Source organism: Lathyrus oleraceus, chromosome 4 (genome assembly GCF_024323335.1).
Source record: "Lathyrus oleraceus cultivar Zhongwan6 chromosome 4, CAAS_Psat_ZW6_1.0, whole genome shotgun sequence".
Classification (NCBI taxonomy): Eukaryota; Viridiplantae; Streptophyta; class Magnoliopsida; order Fabales; family Fabaceae; genus Lathyrus; species Lathyrus oleraceus.
The window spans coordinates 230,832,896-230,853,010 of NC_066582.1; the positions used below are offsets into that span (position 1 = coordinate 230,832,896).

The 20,115-nt window shown below is 35.5% G+C and overlaps 1 protein-coding gene across 1 annotated transcript; it reads left to right on the top strand.

Moving 5' to 3' along the window:
* The first annotated feature begins 18,048 nt into the window (after positions 1–18,048).
* LOC127074750 (F-box protein At4g35733) lies at positions 18,049–19,668 on the top strand. Its single transcript, XM_051016096.1, has one exon. It carries the CDS (start codon positions 18,254–18,256, stop codon positions 19,355–19,357), a length of 1,104 nt encoding a protein of 367 aa, XP_050872053.1. The 5' UTR covers positions 18,049–18,253; the 3' UTR covers positions 19,358–19,668.
* Positions 19,669–20,115: the final 447 nt, after the last annotated feature.

The window sequence follows — 20,115 nt, forward strand, 5'->3', positions numbered from 1 at the left end:
ATCCTGACACGACCAGGCGAAGGTATCCACATGCTCTTTCAACAGGGCTACCATTCTGCTCTCGACTCGCCTCTGAAGCGGCCCCAATTTTCACTTCCTTTCTGACCTCGGCGGTGCCTGGAATGACAATCTTGAATTGCTCCTCGTGCGGTTGAATCCCCTTCTCCTCTTATTTCAACAACCTGGCTAATTCCAGCAGATCACAATCTTCTTCGCCTTATTCTTCGACATGATAGATCGGATTGTCGAAGTCATACAAAGGTGTAACCGAATTGTTATCAATGAGATCAGGAGGATAGTCTCTTTTGAGGTCGGAACAAGACAAATCAAAAGGAAAGAAAAATGAAAATAAACATTGCCATTTATATTTTTTTATTTTTAAACTGCAAAAATAAATGAAAGACAGGGAACACCGCTTTTAATCACAAAAACATCCATTTATTAATGATGCAAAATGTTGCACAATGAAACACATGAGATGGCCCTTACAATGGACCATTACGTTTCGGGCAAAAAGTATGGCTTTCATGCAAACAGAATTGAAAAACAGAAATACTACTCTTCATGATGAGTGACAGTGATGATCTTTGAGGCCTTCTAGTTTCCTGGTACGCACGATTTTATCCACGAGTCAAGCTCGTCGTCACTGTTAATCTCTTTACCCATTGTACAGGTGTGACCCGGATCCAGCATTCCGGCACTGACGAATGTGAACGGTTGACGACGTCCTCTGTTTTGTCTAGACGAGTCTTGGTCTGGCTGATAGCCAATCCCGAACATATCCGCTTTCACCACAATGTCTATGATCTTTCCCCAGCCTAGGGCTTCTCCGTTCTTCACCACTTCCATGGCCTGTTTGTAAGAAGAAATGGACAGCTTCTTCTCTTTCTCAGCAATAACGGCGTTTTCCACCTTGACGGTTTCAACTGCCTGACTCGGTGTTTCAAATTTTACATCGTCCATTCCTACTTCAATCATTCCCTGAATTGTTTCCCTCATCATTGCACACCCATGGGTAGTGACAGCCGCACAACAATTGCCACCATCAGGGAAAGCTCCACTCTTCATCAGATGTTTCGGGACCACAGACATTGGAATTTTTAACTGATCCCCATCAGTCACCTCTATTCCTCTCTTGACCCTTGACATCACTTTCACCTCTACAGGACCATGCATTGGCACGGGGTTAACATCATCATTCAGTATCTGTGCCAAACTGATAGCCTTAGAATCCACCATATCTTGGACGACATGCTTAAAAGCTCTACAACCCTCAATGTTGTGTCTGGGTGCCCCAGAATGGAACTCGCACCTGGCATTCTCATCGTAGTTTGCAGGCCTCTGATGCAGTTCTACAGGAACCAATATCCTCGGCCGAACTAACCCAAGATCCCTCAACCTCTTGAACAGAAGGGTATAAGTCACGGGTGGCTTATCAAACTGACGATCCGTCATCCCCTTCTTCATTTGGCCCTTAGCTTTCTGTGCTTTCTGTCGAGGTGGCGGTTGTTGCTGTTGTACAGGTGGATTACAACCAGGAGTGGTTACAGTGGCAGCATAAGGGTGGTAATAATCCTTATCGCGTTCTTTCTTGGCCTGCACACCACCTGATTCAACCTCCTTTTTGAGCTGACCATTGCCAGAGGGCTTCTTTACTACGGACGACGGAGCCTTTCCCTGAACTTTCTCCGTTATCATCTAGCTTTCAATCCTATCCAACCTCTCATCAATTGCTTTCTGCCCCAAGGCGAGCCCCTGCACGACTTTGAACAACTCCCCCATCATCTCTTTCAATTCGAGAATATCGGCGTTGGGTGAATCCATCAACTTGGATTTGTTGAGTCTGGCTGGATATCTGAACGGAATAGCTATGCGCACCGGTTAGATACTGACACTTGCAAAATAGCAAACAGGTTAATATGACTCACACATGCAATGTCTATCCGTATGAGGAGAATTTCGTCCTTTGATTCTAGCATCATTGAGACGGATAACATTTGCACAATAACATTGACATCAGGATGTCCCTCAACCAGAATCTCAACCAAAAAAAATGGACCCTGAATGCGGATAGACATGGGTTAAATGCAGATGAATGCGAAATGGGAATGATGCAAATGCATGCAGGCAGGTCACTGTGCCATCCCCCAAGTCATCTGAGGATCAACTGTACTGGACCAGTCTCTGAACTGATTACAATCATCTGAGGGCCCGAGTAACCATAAATCCAACTTGGGGAGTTCCGAAATAAACGGAACAGAGAATATATCACCATCATCACAAGAGATCCACTGAACGGATGACAACCAGATCCTCTGAACAGGTATCTTCAAATTCAACCCGGGGATCCGAAATAAACGGAACCCGCTGATAGATATCACGGACAGCACTCCGGCGTCTCGGAAATAAGTACCCATAAGTCCAACTGAACCATAGTCACCATCTGTACCTGCAAATGATTCAACCCCACCCCACTCACGGGTGTCATCTAGGCCAGGGAAAGGTCAAGAGAAACGCAGGATAAACAATCCTTTCAAGAATATCATCATGTACACACCAGATGTATGCAACAATAATACCACATCAGAATCTGAACTGCTCGTGATACCATGTTCCGCTAAGTGGCGGAATACCACCCGCTTCCCAAGAATCACTTTATTCCTAGGTGTCCTAGAGTTCACTCATAGCCTGGGTATTGGGCCTTTTACCTCATGTAACTCCCACCCCAACAGAGAGACAAACAACTGGCCAACACAATGAAAATATGATGAATGCAAACATAAATGCAAACATTAATGCAAATATAAACAAATAAATGCAATAAATAAAGCACTAAAAGCAACCAAAATCTATCCTACAGAGCGCTAGGACTGACTCGCTTAGGGAAGATGGACCAGCAAGAGGTCAACTTCTCGGGGTATTATTTCCCCAGCAGAGTCGCCAGCTGTCGCATTACGCGAAAAACCGGCGGGAAAACGAAACAACAGAGCCGCCACTGTGCGTTATTTATCCCAAAAGAGGGAAAGGAAATGCTCGAAGTAAACCTGGAAAGGAAATGGTCTCACGACCAGAGATTGATAGGATCGGGAGTCGGTTATGCGAAGGGAAGGTATTAGCACCCCTACGCATCCGTCATACTCGACGGGATCCACGCACAAAAGAATAGAAGAAAGGTTGCTAAAAACTGCTCAAACACTGCACACACGCTGGAAACAAACACAGATGAAAGAAACGGGACTCGGCAGGATATCACATCCTGGGCCTACGTAGTCTGCTAGACACAGACATCAGAGTCGACGTAGTTCGGGGACAGGGGAAACGTGCTCGCTAGGATGTCGCAGCCTATGCATACGCATCTTCTCTTACCGGAGAAGAATCAGAGCACTCGTAGCTCGGCTAACGCACGCCAAACAAAACCCACACAGGAAACCGACTGCCAATCGCTGGACTTACGTCAGACTCCACACAAACAGGCAAACATGGAAACCGAATGCCAATCGCTGGACTTACATCAGACTCCGGACCAACAAATACACACAGGAAACCAACTGCCAATCGCTAGACTTACGTCAGACTCCAAAACAACACGCAGGAAACCGACTGCCAATCGCTGGACTTATGTCAGACTCTAAACACAAACAACACGCAGGAAACCGACTGCCAATCGCTGGGCTTATGTCAGACTCCAAACACACACAAGAGGGTTGAAAAAGAAAAAGAAAAAGGGCGCCCGGAGAGATCTGCTCATCTCCTGCCTACGTACCTCATTTGGTATGAGGATCAGGGCGACGTAGTTCCCCTAAACAGGGAAAGAACTTCTATCCTAACCAGAGACAAAGGAAGACACAAACTACTAGGGAGACTACGACTCGAGCCTAGAAGTTGTCATGCATACGATCCCTATGTTAAGGTTTCTATCCTAACTTGCACAGGAAGCAAGTTATCCTCAACAGCACAGGCAAACACATACAAGCACAAAAAGCAAGCACACACACTATATGCAAACAATTAGGCTCATACAGGGCTAGGATTGTAAAAACAAGCCAACTGGAATGGGGTGTTTTTAGCTCTTAACCCTAACATTGAGAGTTAGGGTGAAGCAGAGGAAATGGGAAGTGAGGATAAGACCTCACAGCTCCTATCCCTGGCTTGGGAGAGCTTCAGACAAATGAAAGTGTGGGAGTTCAGAATGTAGGAACTCTTCTCCACAAATGACTGACTCAACATGATCTTGGGTTTGTATTCAAAGTGCATCAACACAATGGTGTGAGCAGGATGAATGACTCAACTGAATAGCAGAGGATGGATTGCACATCCCTTCTATCTGCCAATTACCTCTAAAGAGGTCTTTACCTGCTTGGCACAAAATTAAACAATCACAAGCATTACCTCTTAAGGAGGGCTTCAGACAGATGCCTGCCCACATAACAGGACAGGTCTTCCAGACTACATGAAGTCAAAGGAGTTATACCTCAGTGGTTAAGCAACCAAGCAAAGCAAAGCAAGTTCAAAAGAACTTAAAGCAACTTAGGTACCTGCGAAAAATCTAAACCAATCAGTTCAACTGTACAGACAAACAATCAATAGCCAATAACAAACAGACAGACAATGTTCACAATATGCAAGCCACAAGGCAAACTTAAATGAGTTAGCATCAACCTACAAAACACACAATTATTAGTAATCAAGAGCAAACATCAATGCTCAAATGAGGAAGCATCATCAACTATAGACTTGAATGTTTAAACCTGAAATCAAAACCCACATGTAAGCCACAAACCACTAGGTCAAAGCCTAGGGTCAAAGATGGATCAAAAATCCAAAACAGAACTTGAAATTTAACATGAACCATCCTTATTCAATCAAGAATAAGTCTCAAAAGGTCTCAGATCAAAATCATTAATCATATTCATTTCATGAGCAAAACATGGCAAGGCATGCAAATGGTGATCACATTGAGACATCAGAAGAAACAAATGCACATCAAATCAAAAATGACTCAAATAATCTTGGCAAAATTCATGAGTAAACAAGACATATAACATGATCATCATACAAAAAATCAGAGGCATTGGAAATCATTAGGCATGGCAATCACATAGCACAATCAAGACAATCACATGTGTGACACAAATTGTCACACCAAGTTAGCATGAGCACAAAACAGAAATGGATCATGGGAAAAATATCAAACCAAAGCCACAGGGTCACTCAACATGTCTAGAATCCACACCCAAAATTTCAGAAGCATTGGATAAGGAACAAGCATTTTATGATCAAAGGAACAAGGCAATATCATGAATGGATACATGTTCAATCACCCTAGGACAAATCATTTTTTAAGCCAGGCACAACTTGTAATTTAATGATCATAAAAAAGTAGATAGGATAAGGATCATTGTGCAAAAAATTGGAGATCAATTGGACCATTTTTCATTTTTATATGATTTTTGGAAGTGGATGAAAGATTTGAAAATGAAAATGGAGCCAAACATGGAAATAGGAGGGAAAAGGAATAATTGCAAGGCAATTGAAACATGTCTCCAGCCGGATTCGAACCTGGCGCATTTTTGAATTCCCAAACGCGCCAACCAAAACAATGGCGTTTTGAATCTAAACCCTAAGCGCTGCATGGCATTCAGATTTTCGTAGCTAATGTGCATGTTTCGTAGCTAAACTGTAGCAGAACCCTGGCCAATGCTGGAAACGCAGAATGTTCACAACATATAGCTAACCTAACAGAACCTATTAATTTGTGTATTGAATTACAAATTGAGAGAAAGCGGGGATATCGTATAAAAACACTAAACAACATTCAAGATGGAAGTTATACTATAGATGCTGTATTCATGCCTGTTAGAAATGCAAATTATAGTATCCATTCTTATGTGAATGGAAATAAAAAACAAGAGATACTATTTCTGGAAATATGGACAAATGGAAGTTTAACTCCTAAGGAAGCACTTTATGAAGCCTCCCGGAATTTGATTGATTTATTTATTCCTGTGAAGATCATGATGATCTTCATCTGGATTTCCAGATTTTTCAAAATGTGTCCAGAATGCAATAATTTTTACACCAAACTAATCATCATGCTGCGTACATGCAAGATCAAGCAATAATTCATGCAAAAACAACATAATCAAGCCAAATCGAAGAAAAGAAAAAAAGTGCATCCAAACTTGAATCGAGCATAACTCCATGGATATAGCATCATTTCACTCGATTTTTTCACCAGTATCATCACCATTCAAGGATCTACATGAATATCCTAATGATTTACAAAATAAAAGAGGTCGAAAACTAACCTTCTTGATGAGCAGAACTTGGAATCACGCGATGCAAGGCTTGTAATGGCTCAGTTCTTCTCCACAATGCTTAATGAGGTAGTTGATGATGAATTTGAAGTTCAATTGCACACGAATCCAGCTTAATCTTCAAATGCCATGGATGCTTCAAGCTTTGAATCTAGCTCAATATGCCACGATTTTCTCTGAATTCACGTCCAAACCTATTCAAATATGCTTCATGAACATGAATCAAGCAATAGGAAGTGTTCTTATTTGAAGAATTTTGCAAAAAAAATTGAGAGAAAATTTTTGTGAATCTTGAAGTTCAGATCTGAAAAGTGTGTTAATGGCCAAGGCAGTTAAGATTAAGTATATATACTTCATGCTAATCCTTCTCAAATCATGTTTAAGCCAAAATTAATCAAGCTTAACCAAATGTAAGGTGTATATGCAAAAATGAGTTTTCACCTCCCATGCATGAGGTAGCACGTGAACAGTGCATATTTCTGGCCCAAAATCCCTTAAAATGAGTCCATGCAAACTTTAGGATTGGTTTTGTATGCTCATGATCAACCAAAATGACTTTAGGCAATTTCCTTCAAAAATCTTCATGAGTAAACCAATGATCATGCAATGAGATTTCATGCCATGTAATGAGACATTTGGAAAGTACAAGTTATAAGGATCAAAATGCAAAAAGAACCACTCATTTTGGAGCTTTGGTTAAAAAGTTATGCTCATTTGAATTTTGAAACACACTTTGCCATGATTGGATCATATCTCCTCAACCACACATGAGAAATTCATGATTTTGGACTTTTTGGAAATGGGAGAGAAAGATCTTCAACTTTCATGTTGGACAAAATTTCATTTGAAGCTTTCTTGATGATATAAGCTTGAGTTGAAGTTGGGCTAAAACCTTTCCATTTTTGGAAAGTTCAAATTACAGGTCACCTGCTATTTTGGGAAAGTCTTGACCTGACCTCAAATTCTTCAATGTTGATGTTTGAAATGTCAAATGAGATTTGTCTGAGCATGAATGAATCATCTCTAACCACTTCCCACCTCCAAATCCACAGTTGACTTTGCAGTTGACTTTTGTGGGCCTCAGATGATTTGCACATGGACTGATGAGTTCTGAGCCTTCAACACTTGGCCACATCACTTCAAAATGATCCTTGAGTCATGTAAGTTCAATGTACCAACCCTAGGGCTTTGATCTCATGGAAATGCTCTTGTTGCCTTGCACAGTTGAATCTCCTGACCAGTCTTGCCTGATGAGATGTAATGGGCTATGCTATGACAATGCAATGTTAATGTGATGTTAATGACCTAAAAATGAAATGTATATACAAATGGGAGGTGCAATTTTGAGGTTCTACACCCATCATATACCACATACACATACAAGTTAATATATTTTTAACTAAAAGCACACTACATACTAATTAATTGAATAAAATACGAAATAGTTGATTAAATGAATTAATCAGATTTTGGGGTGTTACAAATATTATGGTTGGTATGATGAATCAGGGAAATAATGTCGAGGGCCCTTGCCGCTTTTCCTCAATGAGTGTGGAATTGTTCTGTAATACACAATGTCGGGAAAATCCAACATGAATGGAGTTGCAGAATGATGAAACCAGATTCTGGAGGATATGGTAAGGAGTATGATTAGTCATTATTTTCCTCCATAGTCATTTTGGGGATAGGCGTTAAATACCGTTGTTTATATCCTTAATAGAGTACCTAGTAAAGTAGTAGTTAAGATCCCTTATGAGGTGTGAAACACGGATACACCGCTTTAGACATAGTACCAGTATCGGGTACGTATCGGATCTCGGTACGCGTATGGTATATACCAAGTATGTACCCTTTCTTATTTTATTTTATGTTTGGTACGCGTGTTGGTACACGATTGGTACACATACACATATAAAACATAGTTTTTTCTTCGGTCCATAGAGTTTCATGCTATTTTAGTGGGTAAAATTTTGGTTTCTTATTTTATTTAGAATAGGAGAAGTAAAAAATCGATTATATATAATCTTGCACTTGTATCTACCTGTGTCGCTACTATGTAACTTTCAGATTTCAGCCATTGACTTCATAAATTATTGGCACATTTCAAATGTGATTTTTAATGTTATTGATCTTGACTTTTTTTTAACAAATTACTTTTTAATTTTGATTTTTTATCATCATTTGAACAGTATAATTCCTTCATTTAAAAAAAATATAATTATTTCATGTTATTTTTATAATTATATTTTACAAAAATTATAGTGACGTACCCGTACCTTAATTTATCGAAAAGTGATGTATTTTGTACTAGTACTCGTACCGGGTACTGGGTACGTACCCAAACCAGTGCAATTCAAGTTATGAGCTATGGACTTGGAAAAAGCCCAGCATTAGGCACCTACACATTTGGGGATGTCCAGCTGAAGCGATGCCTTATAGGCCTCATGAAGGTAAGTCTGACGCAAAGACAATTATATGTTATCTTATTGGATATGGTGACCACTCTTACAAATACAAGTTTTATAATCTCATCACTAGACTAATTTTTGATAGATTCCCTGAGGATGTAGAGTTCGGAGGGAAATTTAACATAAGGATTATTGTCTTTGTTGAAGAAACTGTTTCCCACAATGATCAAGTCTTTTCACCTATCTTTGTTCCAGAAAAAGATCCTGAAATAAATAATGATTTTATTCCTAACATCCCTCAAGAACAAGACAACACTGAGTTTCTTCCACAAACACCACCTATAGTTAAAACTCAACAACCTCAAGTGCCGCCATTATTAAGATCCACTAGAGAGAGGAAGACTTCAATTTCATATGATTATGTTGTATTTCTTCAGGAACATGAGGATGACATTGATTTAACTCAACTTTAGTCAAGATATGTGGAGTCCAAACTCTCTTAAGTGGGTTGATGCCATGAAGGATGAGATGAAGTCGAGGGTTTACAATGACGTTTGGAATCTAGTTAAATTACCTGAAGGAAAGAAATATGTTAGTCGTTAATGGATATTTAAAATCAGAAGGGATTCAAAGGGTAACATTGAGAGATATAAAGCTTGTCTTTTAGCCAAAGACTTTACTGAAAAGGAAGGAGTGTCTTATAAATATATTATCTCTCCAATTTCTTCGAAAGATTCTCTTAGGATCATGATGGAATTAGTAGCTCATTTTCATTTAGAGTTGCATCAGATGGATGTAAAGACTGCGTTTCTAAATGGAAACGTTGAAGAGACAATATATATAGTGCAACCAGAAAACTGTGTCAGGAAACCCAAAGTTTATGGCCTGGAAAATCAAGAAATCCATTTATGGCCTTAAATAGACTTCTCTTAAATGGTATTACAAATTTCATCAAGTTATATCCTCATTTGGTTTTAAGGCTAATTACTAGTTGATAATTGTGTGTACCAAAAGTTCAGTGGGAGTAAATTTGTGTTCTTGGTATTATATGTAGATGATATCCTTTTGGAAAGCAACAATATAGGCTTATTGCACAAAACCATGAGATTTCTCACAAAGATTTTTGAGATGAAATACCTTAGGGACGACTCCTTTGTCTTAAGAATTAAAATACTTAGAGACCGCTCTCGAGGAATTTTAGGATTATCAAATAGGAGCTATATTGATATAGTTCTTGATATATTCTCCATGAAAGATAGAAAACTAGGAGACACACCCATTTCTAAAGGATACACGTTTAGTCTCAAATAGTTCCCCACTACAGATCTTTGAAAAAAGAAGATATGCATAAGGTTCCATATGCTTTAGCTTTGGGGAGTCTTATGTATGCTCAAGTTTGCACACGTCCCGACTTAACATTGATTATAGGAGTTCTTGGAAAATATCTAAGCAACCCTGGTATGCAACAATGGATAGCCATAAAGTGTGTAATGTGCTACCTAAAGATAACTAGAGACTTACTGCCGACTTATCGGAAGTAATATAACTTGGAGTTTGTAACACCCTAAACACCAAACACATAATTTATAAATAATGCGGAATCATAAAATACGAAAGGGTGTTATATTTCTCAGCATAAAATTCTCAAATCACAATAGTAGTGGAATTTAAACTTCAACACAACTCCAATTGTCTCATAAATAGAAATCAACTTCATTTAATCACAAATTAGTTAATTCAACGACTCGTAGAAAAACAAAATAAGGCAATCCCAACCCACTATTACAATATCAGAGTGATACACAAAAAAACCAATCATATAATCCATCCACGACAAATATATGAAATATTAGTCCTACCTATCTCCAACATGATGCATGAATGCAACACAAATATATGGAATACTCGTTTTAACCTCCAACTTCAATACTCATCGCTGGTTCCTCTCGAACCTAAACATCTTATCATAAACTCAACATTTTCCTCTTCATGAGGCATTCATCATAAACTTAACACAATAATTAAAATATATAATTTCTCATCAATACTCATCAAACAACCATTGAACACAGAAACCACTCAAAAAATCAAGTCAGACGATTAGGAATTGGTCAAAACAATGCCTGACGATTAGCCCTACAAGCATGAGGGTATTCACTCTCATCCATCATATGCCCCCCTCAATCACTTGTCATCATGTTGGTTCCTGGACAAATGAGCCAGTCTCCAAGGCTCTGATGGTTTGATCGTCTCCTCGTTGACGCCCGTTCGCGCATCTCTAAGGGACGTCTTCCCCATCGCAGTGGCGGTTGGCCCGTCATGAAGCTGACGCCCGTCACCACTGTGCAGAAGGAAAAAATTAGTGTGTTTTCCATGACTACACCTTCATAACTCCGATTTTGATTCTAGAGAACCCCATACGCACAACAAATCATCATACATCAATCATAAAACATTTAGCACATCAATAACACACAGATTAATAATCTATATCATCAATTAGTCACAAAATCATCATTATGTTCATCGATTCAAAACATATACACATGAACATCCAAACTCAGAATTACGCATACCGATTCATGTGAAAATCAGCAATCAACATAGCACGAAAAAAGTAACATGCCATAACAATCTAGAGAGGTTTTGCACAAACCATCTCAAGATTCAACAACTTCATCAATAGAAAAAATGGAAAGGGAAAAGGAAAGAGGATAAGGAACCTTCTCTATCTTTCATGCTTAAACACTCATATCATGAACAGTTCCCCCTTACCTCGAATTCATAGTAAAAGCTTTGAATTTATAGTTATTGATTCTCTTCTCTTACTCTTGCTCTACTAGAGCTTTTCTCTTACTGTGATGACAACTTATTTTCACCAAAAATCTCCCCCATTCTATTTCCCTTCTCTATTTAAATAAAACCCCATTTTTATTTTTATTAATTCTAATAATGCCATCAACTATTAATAATTCTATTCACCGCCTTAATTTTAGTTAGCTTATATTTTCCTCCCCAAAGCACAATTTCTCATTTTCTCTATTATTTTAAATAAATACAAATTATAATAACTTCTACTAAAAACCCAACCATCATCAATAATACTAATAAAATAATTTAAGGCATTCTAAACTCAATTAAAAATAAAATAACCAAAACATGGGTGTTACAGCTCTCCCCCACTTAAAGAATTTTCGCCCTAAAAAATTACTTGAAGGAAACAACTCTGGATAAGACTCCCTCGTATGGCACTCCAACTCCCACATTATGCTTCCTCCAGCAGGTCCTCCCCACACCACCTTAACCAAAGAGATATCTTTACCTCTCAAGTGTTTCACTTCTGAATCCTCAATTTGTAAGGGTGATGTCTCAAAATTCAAGTTATCTCTCACTTGCACATAATCCACTGGAATTACATGGGACGAATCCTGAACATACTTACGAAGTTGAGAAACATGAAAGACACTATTATGGTTTGAAAGAGATGGTGGTACGATAGGAAACTTTGCTGACCCTATTAAGGATCTGATAAGGACCAATAAAATGAGGTGTAAGCTTTCGAGACTTCAATGCTCGACCAACCCCAGTCACCAGAGTGACTCTCAAGAACACGTGATCTCCTTCCTGAAATTCAAGATCTTTTTTTTGCCTATCATGATAACTCTTATGTCTAATCTGCGATGTCTTCACATTTTCCCGAATCATTTTAATATTCTCGGTAGTTTGTTGAACAATCTATGTTCCAAGCACAACACTTCCACCTGATTCATACCAACACATGGGTGTTCTACACCTTCTACCATGTAAAGCTTCAAAAGGAGCAATTTTGATAGTAGAATGGTAATTGCCGTTATAGGTAAACTCAATCAGTGGCAAATAATTATCCCAATTACCTCCTTTATATAAAACACAAGCCCCAAAAAAACTATGATAATTATTAACATATATCGTCTAAGTGGAAGATTGTTAAATAACTTTTAATTTATTATTTTAATATTCCAATAATTATTTTGTGGATATATATATATATATATATATATATATATATATATATATATATATATATATATATATATATATATATATATATATATTAATTATATTAGCTATTTATATCAAAGTAAGTATCTTAAATAATTAAGTGATCACATAAAGTTAAAATACTAATTAGATTGACATTGTATTATGGTCAAAACAAGTAACCGTGATTATACATCCATGGAGTGATAATGTTCGAATCTCAGCTCCAATAATTTTCTATTTTTTTGTTACAATGAATGTTGTCCTATATATATATATATATATATATATATATATATATATATATATATATATATATATATATATATATATATATATATATATATATATATATATATATATATATATATATATATATATATATAATAATAATAATAATTAAAATACTTATCACCACGACAACCGTTGTGAAAGATATGACATTTCATCACGGTTTTTGTATACGATTGTGGTTAAATTGTTTACCCATATATAAGCTAAATAACTCCCACTTCTTGATGGTATCGTCGTATCTCTCACAGCAAAACCCTAGCACACATTTTTTCTCTTCTTCGTCATTAGCTTTTCTATTATACACTATTGACTCAACCGTGTTCTTCATACATAAAGGTATTCTTCTTCTTCCTTATTCTCTAATTTTTTTGTATGTTATTGTTATGTTTCACATGATTTTCTTTTTGTTGTTGTATGTTGTTGTTGATAAATGTATATAAATGTTTGTTGACATGATTTTCATATTATTTACATCGGCTTCACATGTTTTGTTGTTGACAAACCTTTTTCCATATTTCATCTTCTTCGCATATGTTGTTGTTATGTTGATGTTATTGTTATGTATGTTGATAATTTTTTGTTGGATTACAATGTCATGCTAGTTTATGTTAGTTACGTTGATGTTATTGTTATGATATTGATAAAGGTATGTATGTTGTTGATAAATGTTGTTGTATGTTATTGATGTTGTTGATGTTGTTTTATTTCAAAATCTGCCTATGTTTCAATAACTTGTTTCACAAATGATGTTGTATGTTGTTGATATTGTTGTTGATAAATGTTGTTGTATATTTTTGATGTTGTTTTGTTTCAAAATCTGCTTAGGTTGATGCATTATTGTTTATGTTTCGATAGCTTGTTTCATAATGTTTAAACTTTCTTATTGTTTTGACTTGTAAGTAGAGATACTTGTTTCAATAACGATGACAAATTTAAAATGAGCGTTGTAAGCTTGTGTGAAAGACCCAAAATGACATTCGTTCAAAATTAAGACAAGTTTACAGTTCTCACTTCAGCTTCATTCTCCTTTCGTTGTGAATGTCATTATGGGACGGGTACGTTTCTGAAACATCTATGAGTTAATATGTTTATTGTATCTTGTATATTGTTTAAGGTTTGTTGTTGATGAATGTTGTTGTTAATATTTATTTAAAAGATGATTTTATTATATCTTATGTGATTTGAGTATTTTTCCAATCCCTTACCGAATATATAACTTTTCATATTGCATTAGAAAATTACAATATGATAGATAAAGTTACATTAGAAAACAAGTACACGTTCAATTATTGACAAGAATTCTTGAGTCCGTTATCTGTATTCCGTTCTTTAACCCTTAGAACTTTATTTAATGCTTTTAGTTCTTCCACCCCCTTTCTCCACCTCTAATTTTGTTTACAAAATTAATAATATTTTACAAAATGAATTAGGGTGAACGAAGAGGAGGTGGAAGAACCAGGAGCATTAAACAACTTTCTAACTCTTAAAGAGTAAAATATAAATAATAGCTGAAGAACTCTTGTCAAGCATTGAACGTGAACTTGTTCTTCTAATATAACTTAATTTGTCATATTATAATATTCTAGATCAGATTGAAAGGTTATATGTTTAGTTCGCATCATTCCACATAATTTATAATAAACTCAGTAGTATATATCACAACGATTGTTTATACAAACCGTTATTAAATGTTATGCCTTAAGAATACCATAATGGTTTTTTAAAGTAATCGTCGTGATAGGTACCGTGCTACATAGCGTATAATTACGGACACACAACCATGGTGAAAAGCATCATACCATACACAAGTAATTGTTGTGATGTCAGAATGACCTATTTCTGAGTAATGAGAACTCTAATTTTCCATCACTCTATAAATAGGCTATGGATATGGTCATCAATATACCGTACACAAGTTGTTTATCTCTTCTCCCCATCTGAAGTATTCAAGACATTAGGAGTATGATGCAGCTGCAAGTGCACGATTGTCGCAAAGTAATAAGACATATATCGAACCACATGGACCAATGGTGTAAGTATTAGACCCTTATCCAATCAATGTGTATCTAGAGAAATCAAAAAAAGAGTTTTTAGTAAACAACTTGAATGAAAAAAGTAATTAAATAGAAATAGCCGAAAAATCACTCAAATACCAAATTAGGACAAACATGACCTGAGGTTACGATTCATATTTCTAACACTATCATATGATTCTCATTACACCTATTGTGAGTATTTTTGCATAAATTATAGAAAATAGATAAAATTGGGCACTACATGTTTTCGTCACGCATTGCCCTTATCATTAACGAATAATCCACCGGCTTTCACATTGTCTGAATTACTATTCGATGAGTCATTACTTTTGCCAAGCTATATATCTTTTCAAATTCTTCTGTCGGCTTTCACATAGTCCAGATTAGGTTATTTAAAAATTTACGCTCCAGTATCAACACATATCCTTTTAGACTACGGTCGATACCTGAGAACCACTTACTTTTGTAACGAAGTTGGAATGCTTACACTCATATTATAAAATAAGTTTAATTAAAATTCTCGCAATCGATAGTAACAGATCACATGATAGGTCATAAAACAATCCTCATAACCATTAGTCCTTAGGAAACTATTCATTCATGGTGAGGATGAAAACAACCATGAATGTGTTCATCATCAAACTCATATCAATCACACAAAATAGATGAACAATATAGAGAATGAAAAGAAAACCCGGATTGAATTATAAACTTGTTCCATACATTTCTCCCTTGGAGACTTGAGTTACAAAGGAAAATAAAACTGAAACTTTAGAAAACTAGGAGAAAAAAAATAAAAAACTTGGATGCCCTAAACTCATATCAGGCTATGAGTTTTATAGGAAAAATAAATATAACAAATATCCTTGGTTCAATGTAAAAAAATCAGATTTAATTCATATTCAATCAATCTTAAGAGCCATAACTAAGATGAAATCTTCTCATTTAATGCACAAAACAACAAACTTGGTCTTTTCTCTCGCCTCCCTGTTACGGGTAATCGTAGCAGGTCACTGCTTTTTGCTTTCAAAATGCTCAAAAGGAAGGGTCTTGGGTCCAAGTTGCTACGACTCGTAGCAGCTATTACGGGTGGTCGTAGCAGCCTACTGACTTTGTCTTTGAGAATTTTCCAAAAGTGTTGTTTTCGTTATGTTTCTCTTGTCTTTGATCCCTTCTTTCTTGGATGCTCATTAGACTCTGGAACTCACCATAAAAAACAAAATAAATAATAAAATATGACAAATGAAAGGAAATCGAATGAAACGCGGTAAAATACTAAATGAAAACTACTAGAAAGAATGGTGCAAATACCACTTATCTGAGTATCGATTGAGAAAGAGTCACACAAGTCATCGGGTATTCGTTATTTGTCTTTCAATCTTCAGGATTACAACCAATAACAAAAATTTAATGTATCTTGGTATTTCTAAAATAAACTTGTATGTCCTTTAATTTTATACAAGTTTGTAGGACTATTTTGCTTCCGCACTAAATTATATTTTATAATTTGTTGAACATGTATTTGGATTGAGGGTTGTTGATTTAAATTCTAACCTAAGCTAAATATAAGATACATAATTAAAATGACTCATATTTCTGATGCATTGATGTTTTGAGTTAAAATGTGTTGTTCAAGTCTCTTATGAATCCTAAATCGTTGGTTCGTTGCCTCGCATGTCTTCAATTACCTCAGCTGATAGAGCACATAATAGAAGAACAGTTGGTTGAGTAATTTAAGTAATTAAGAGATTTTAGCAAACAGATATTTGGCCAGTTTGTTTTAACTTTAAAAAAATGAATTTTTTCTTTATATTTTTGAAAATAGATTCTACAAAAATATTTTTTAAAATATTATAAGTTTTTTTAAATTTGTTTTTTATAAATTAAAAGATTGAATTGTTCATTCTATAACATAAATATACATTATTAAAGATCAAAACATAGTTAAAATCATAATTTTTTCAAAAAATTATATCTTAAAAATGATTTTTATGAAAAGCTATTTGAAATAACTTCAAAATTAAGTGAGTTTTTGAAAATTTGATATCCAAAAAAAGTTTCTACAAATGGATGAAATACCTAAAATAATATTTTAAAAATAACTATTCAAACCAAATTTTCATTTGAAGATTTTATTGAAAAGTTTCTTTATAAAATTTTTTTACACTAAAATATATAACACTATAAAAATTATTTTTAAAAAAAATCAAAACAAACGGCTCATTGATCCTATGAAAGGTCAAGGGAGATCATGCTTCCATGGTTGGTAAGAATATAAACTTATAACCAGAATATGTTCTTGTTAATGGACAAGAATGTACCATAGGAAAATTTTCAAGCTTCTTCACCCTTATACCCTAAAACTCAACGAGTCTGCTGGCGCCTCTACTATTAGTTCCACCTTCATTTCTCACAAATACAAATTGTTTACCCGAAACTCTCGCCAGAGTAACCAATCTGGCTTGGTTTGTGAGCTCGGACGGGATAGGGCCGGTGAGAATATTGCTAGTCAGATCCAATTCATCATGAAAAACACTAAAAATTAATTATTCTAATAAAATTTAGAATTGTCCGTGTAAAAAGTTTTACATTGATAATATATTACAATCATCTGTTTGTATTATTTTTTAAATGGTTAAAATGAAAATCAAATATTTTAAATAAATCAACGGTTGTGATTATTTGACCGTGAAATTTTTTTTACCCGTTAATGTATATCAATTAAATTCTAAAATTTAATATTAAAATGTCACTAGTGTTTTTTTAATAAAAAAATAACAATGCAAATAGAATAAAATTTAAATACCAATAAAAATTTCAAACTAAAATACTAATCCAAAAAAATGTGAAACATAAACTTTGCCAATAATTAATTATTAAGGGCAGATTATTATCTTACCACTTAGAAGACTTTTCAAGTCAGTAAAATAGTCCTACAAAATATTCCATAGATTCCTTCGCAGAAAGAACATGAGGATGGAAACTTAGCCTACAAATGAGATCTCAAAATATCTCCATGCTTTCTATTTCCACTTTTTCTTCTTTTCTTAGAAACCTTCCTGGAAATTCACATGTATTTTCTACACTATTTACCCTTCCAACAAAAAAGCTTATATAGATAATAGATCCATCTAAAATCATTACTCTCTTCCACAACAAATCTTTCAACTCTTCAGCCATGGATGACAAAGTTGATTGGTCTCAACTCCCCATAGAGCTATGGCCAAAGATAGGAAAATATCTTGATAATCACATAGATGTCCTTAGATTTCGCAGTGTTTGCGAATCATTTCGTTCTTCCATCCCTCCTTCTCTTCCAAATTCTCCATCTTTTCCTCTACAAATACCTCACCCCATCCACACCTCCCTAAACACTCACCTAACCCAATCAACCATTTATCTTATTGAACCAACTGGTGCAAGTTCTACCTCCAACTTAGCATCTTTAGCACCATCTTCTTCTTCCAAAGGTTGGTTGATTAAGGTACAGGAATCAAAGAACCAACCCTTGAGTTTGTTGAGTCCTATCTCTGACCGAAAATTATCATACCCTCAAAGTAATAACAACACTGCTTTTAAGCTGTGGAACTTGTTGGATTATAGGGTCGTTGAAATATGCAAATCATATACAAATGAAATGATTACACGTTTTGCAAGTTCTGTTCGCAAAGTTGTGTTCTATCCTAACTCTCCTTGGACGAATGTTGAAGATTGTGTTTCTTTTTGCATCTTTCAAGAAGGTAAATTAGGATTCATGAAGCATGGCGACCAAAACTGGAAACTTGTGGATGACAAGAATTTCTACTACGATGATGTTATTGTTTTCAAGGGTCAGTTTTATGTTACTGATAAGTGGGGAACTATTTCATGGATTGATGTTTGTTCTTTGAAATTGATCCAATTTTCACCTCCTTTGTGTGGTTTGGGAAACAAGAAACATTTGGTGGAATCTTGCGGGAGTCTTTATGTTGTTGATAGATACTATGAAAGTAGTGAAAACATGAGAAGGAACAATGTTGGAAGACACCGCGATCGAGAAGCAGTTGTGGAGTGTTTCAAAGTTTATAAGTTGGATGAAGAATGGGGGAAATGGGTTGATGTGAAAAGCTTGAGAGATAGAGCATTCATTTTGAGCAATAGTTGTAATTTCTCGGTTTCAGCTGAAGACTTAATTGGATATAAAGGGAACTGCATCTACTTCAGGGATACGTTTGATATTCGTATGTATAATTTGGATGATCATAGAATAAGTATGGTTGATTTTATCCTTCCATTGACATGATTTTGTGGTCTCATTCACCTTGACTGAGATGTTGAGGACATAGCAGATCTAGGCCTAGCAATTGAGTTTAAAAGGTTTGTCTTGGTTAATGTAGTTCAAATACTTACTGTCAGTAAAGTGAATTGATTGAATCAAAGCCTAGAGAATAGTTGTGTTTGGAAATTGGATGTTTTATGAATCCTTTATCAATGCTGATATGTGCTTTTTTGTCATTCCAACAGCTAGAACTAGTATTTTCAAAGAGATCATTGTTGTGCTACAAGTATATAATGAGATTGAACTAAAATTTGTAGTTTGAGGATTCAATACTATCTACCTGTTTTCTTGATACACTCCAGCTTGTTTCTTTTTCAGATGAGGTTTTAATGTCAATGCATATAATTAATATTCCATAGTGTAAATAAAATGATTTTGAAGAATAAATTGTCATGAAAATTGACCTCATGTCTTTCTCTATTGCATTCAATATTATATTTATTTGTATCAATAATTAAAAGTAATTATAAATTATAATGACAAATATTTTATTGTCTAGTTTATCTAACATATTATAGGAAACTAAATAATTTACAATAACGGATAATATTAATTGTTAATTAACATCCGTTAACATCTCCTCAAATTGATGTGATTGGTCAATAAGCATCAATTTGCTAGCAAGAAATTGATGGCGTGGGCGTGGAACATCTTTGGTAAGAATATCTGCAATCTGAAGTTGAGTACTGATGTAAGGAAGTCCTATAAGCCGATCATCATAG

Bases quoted from the DNA above. Each gene is read 5' to 3' on its own strand.
- LOC127074750 (XM_051016096.1), top strand. From the start codon at position 18,254: ATGGATGACAAAGTTGATTGGTCTCAACTCCCCATAGAGCTATGGCCA.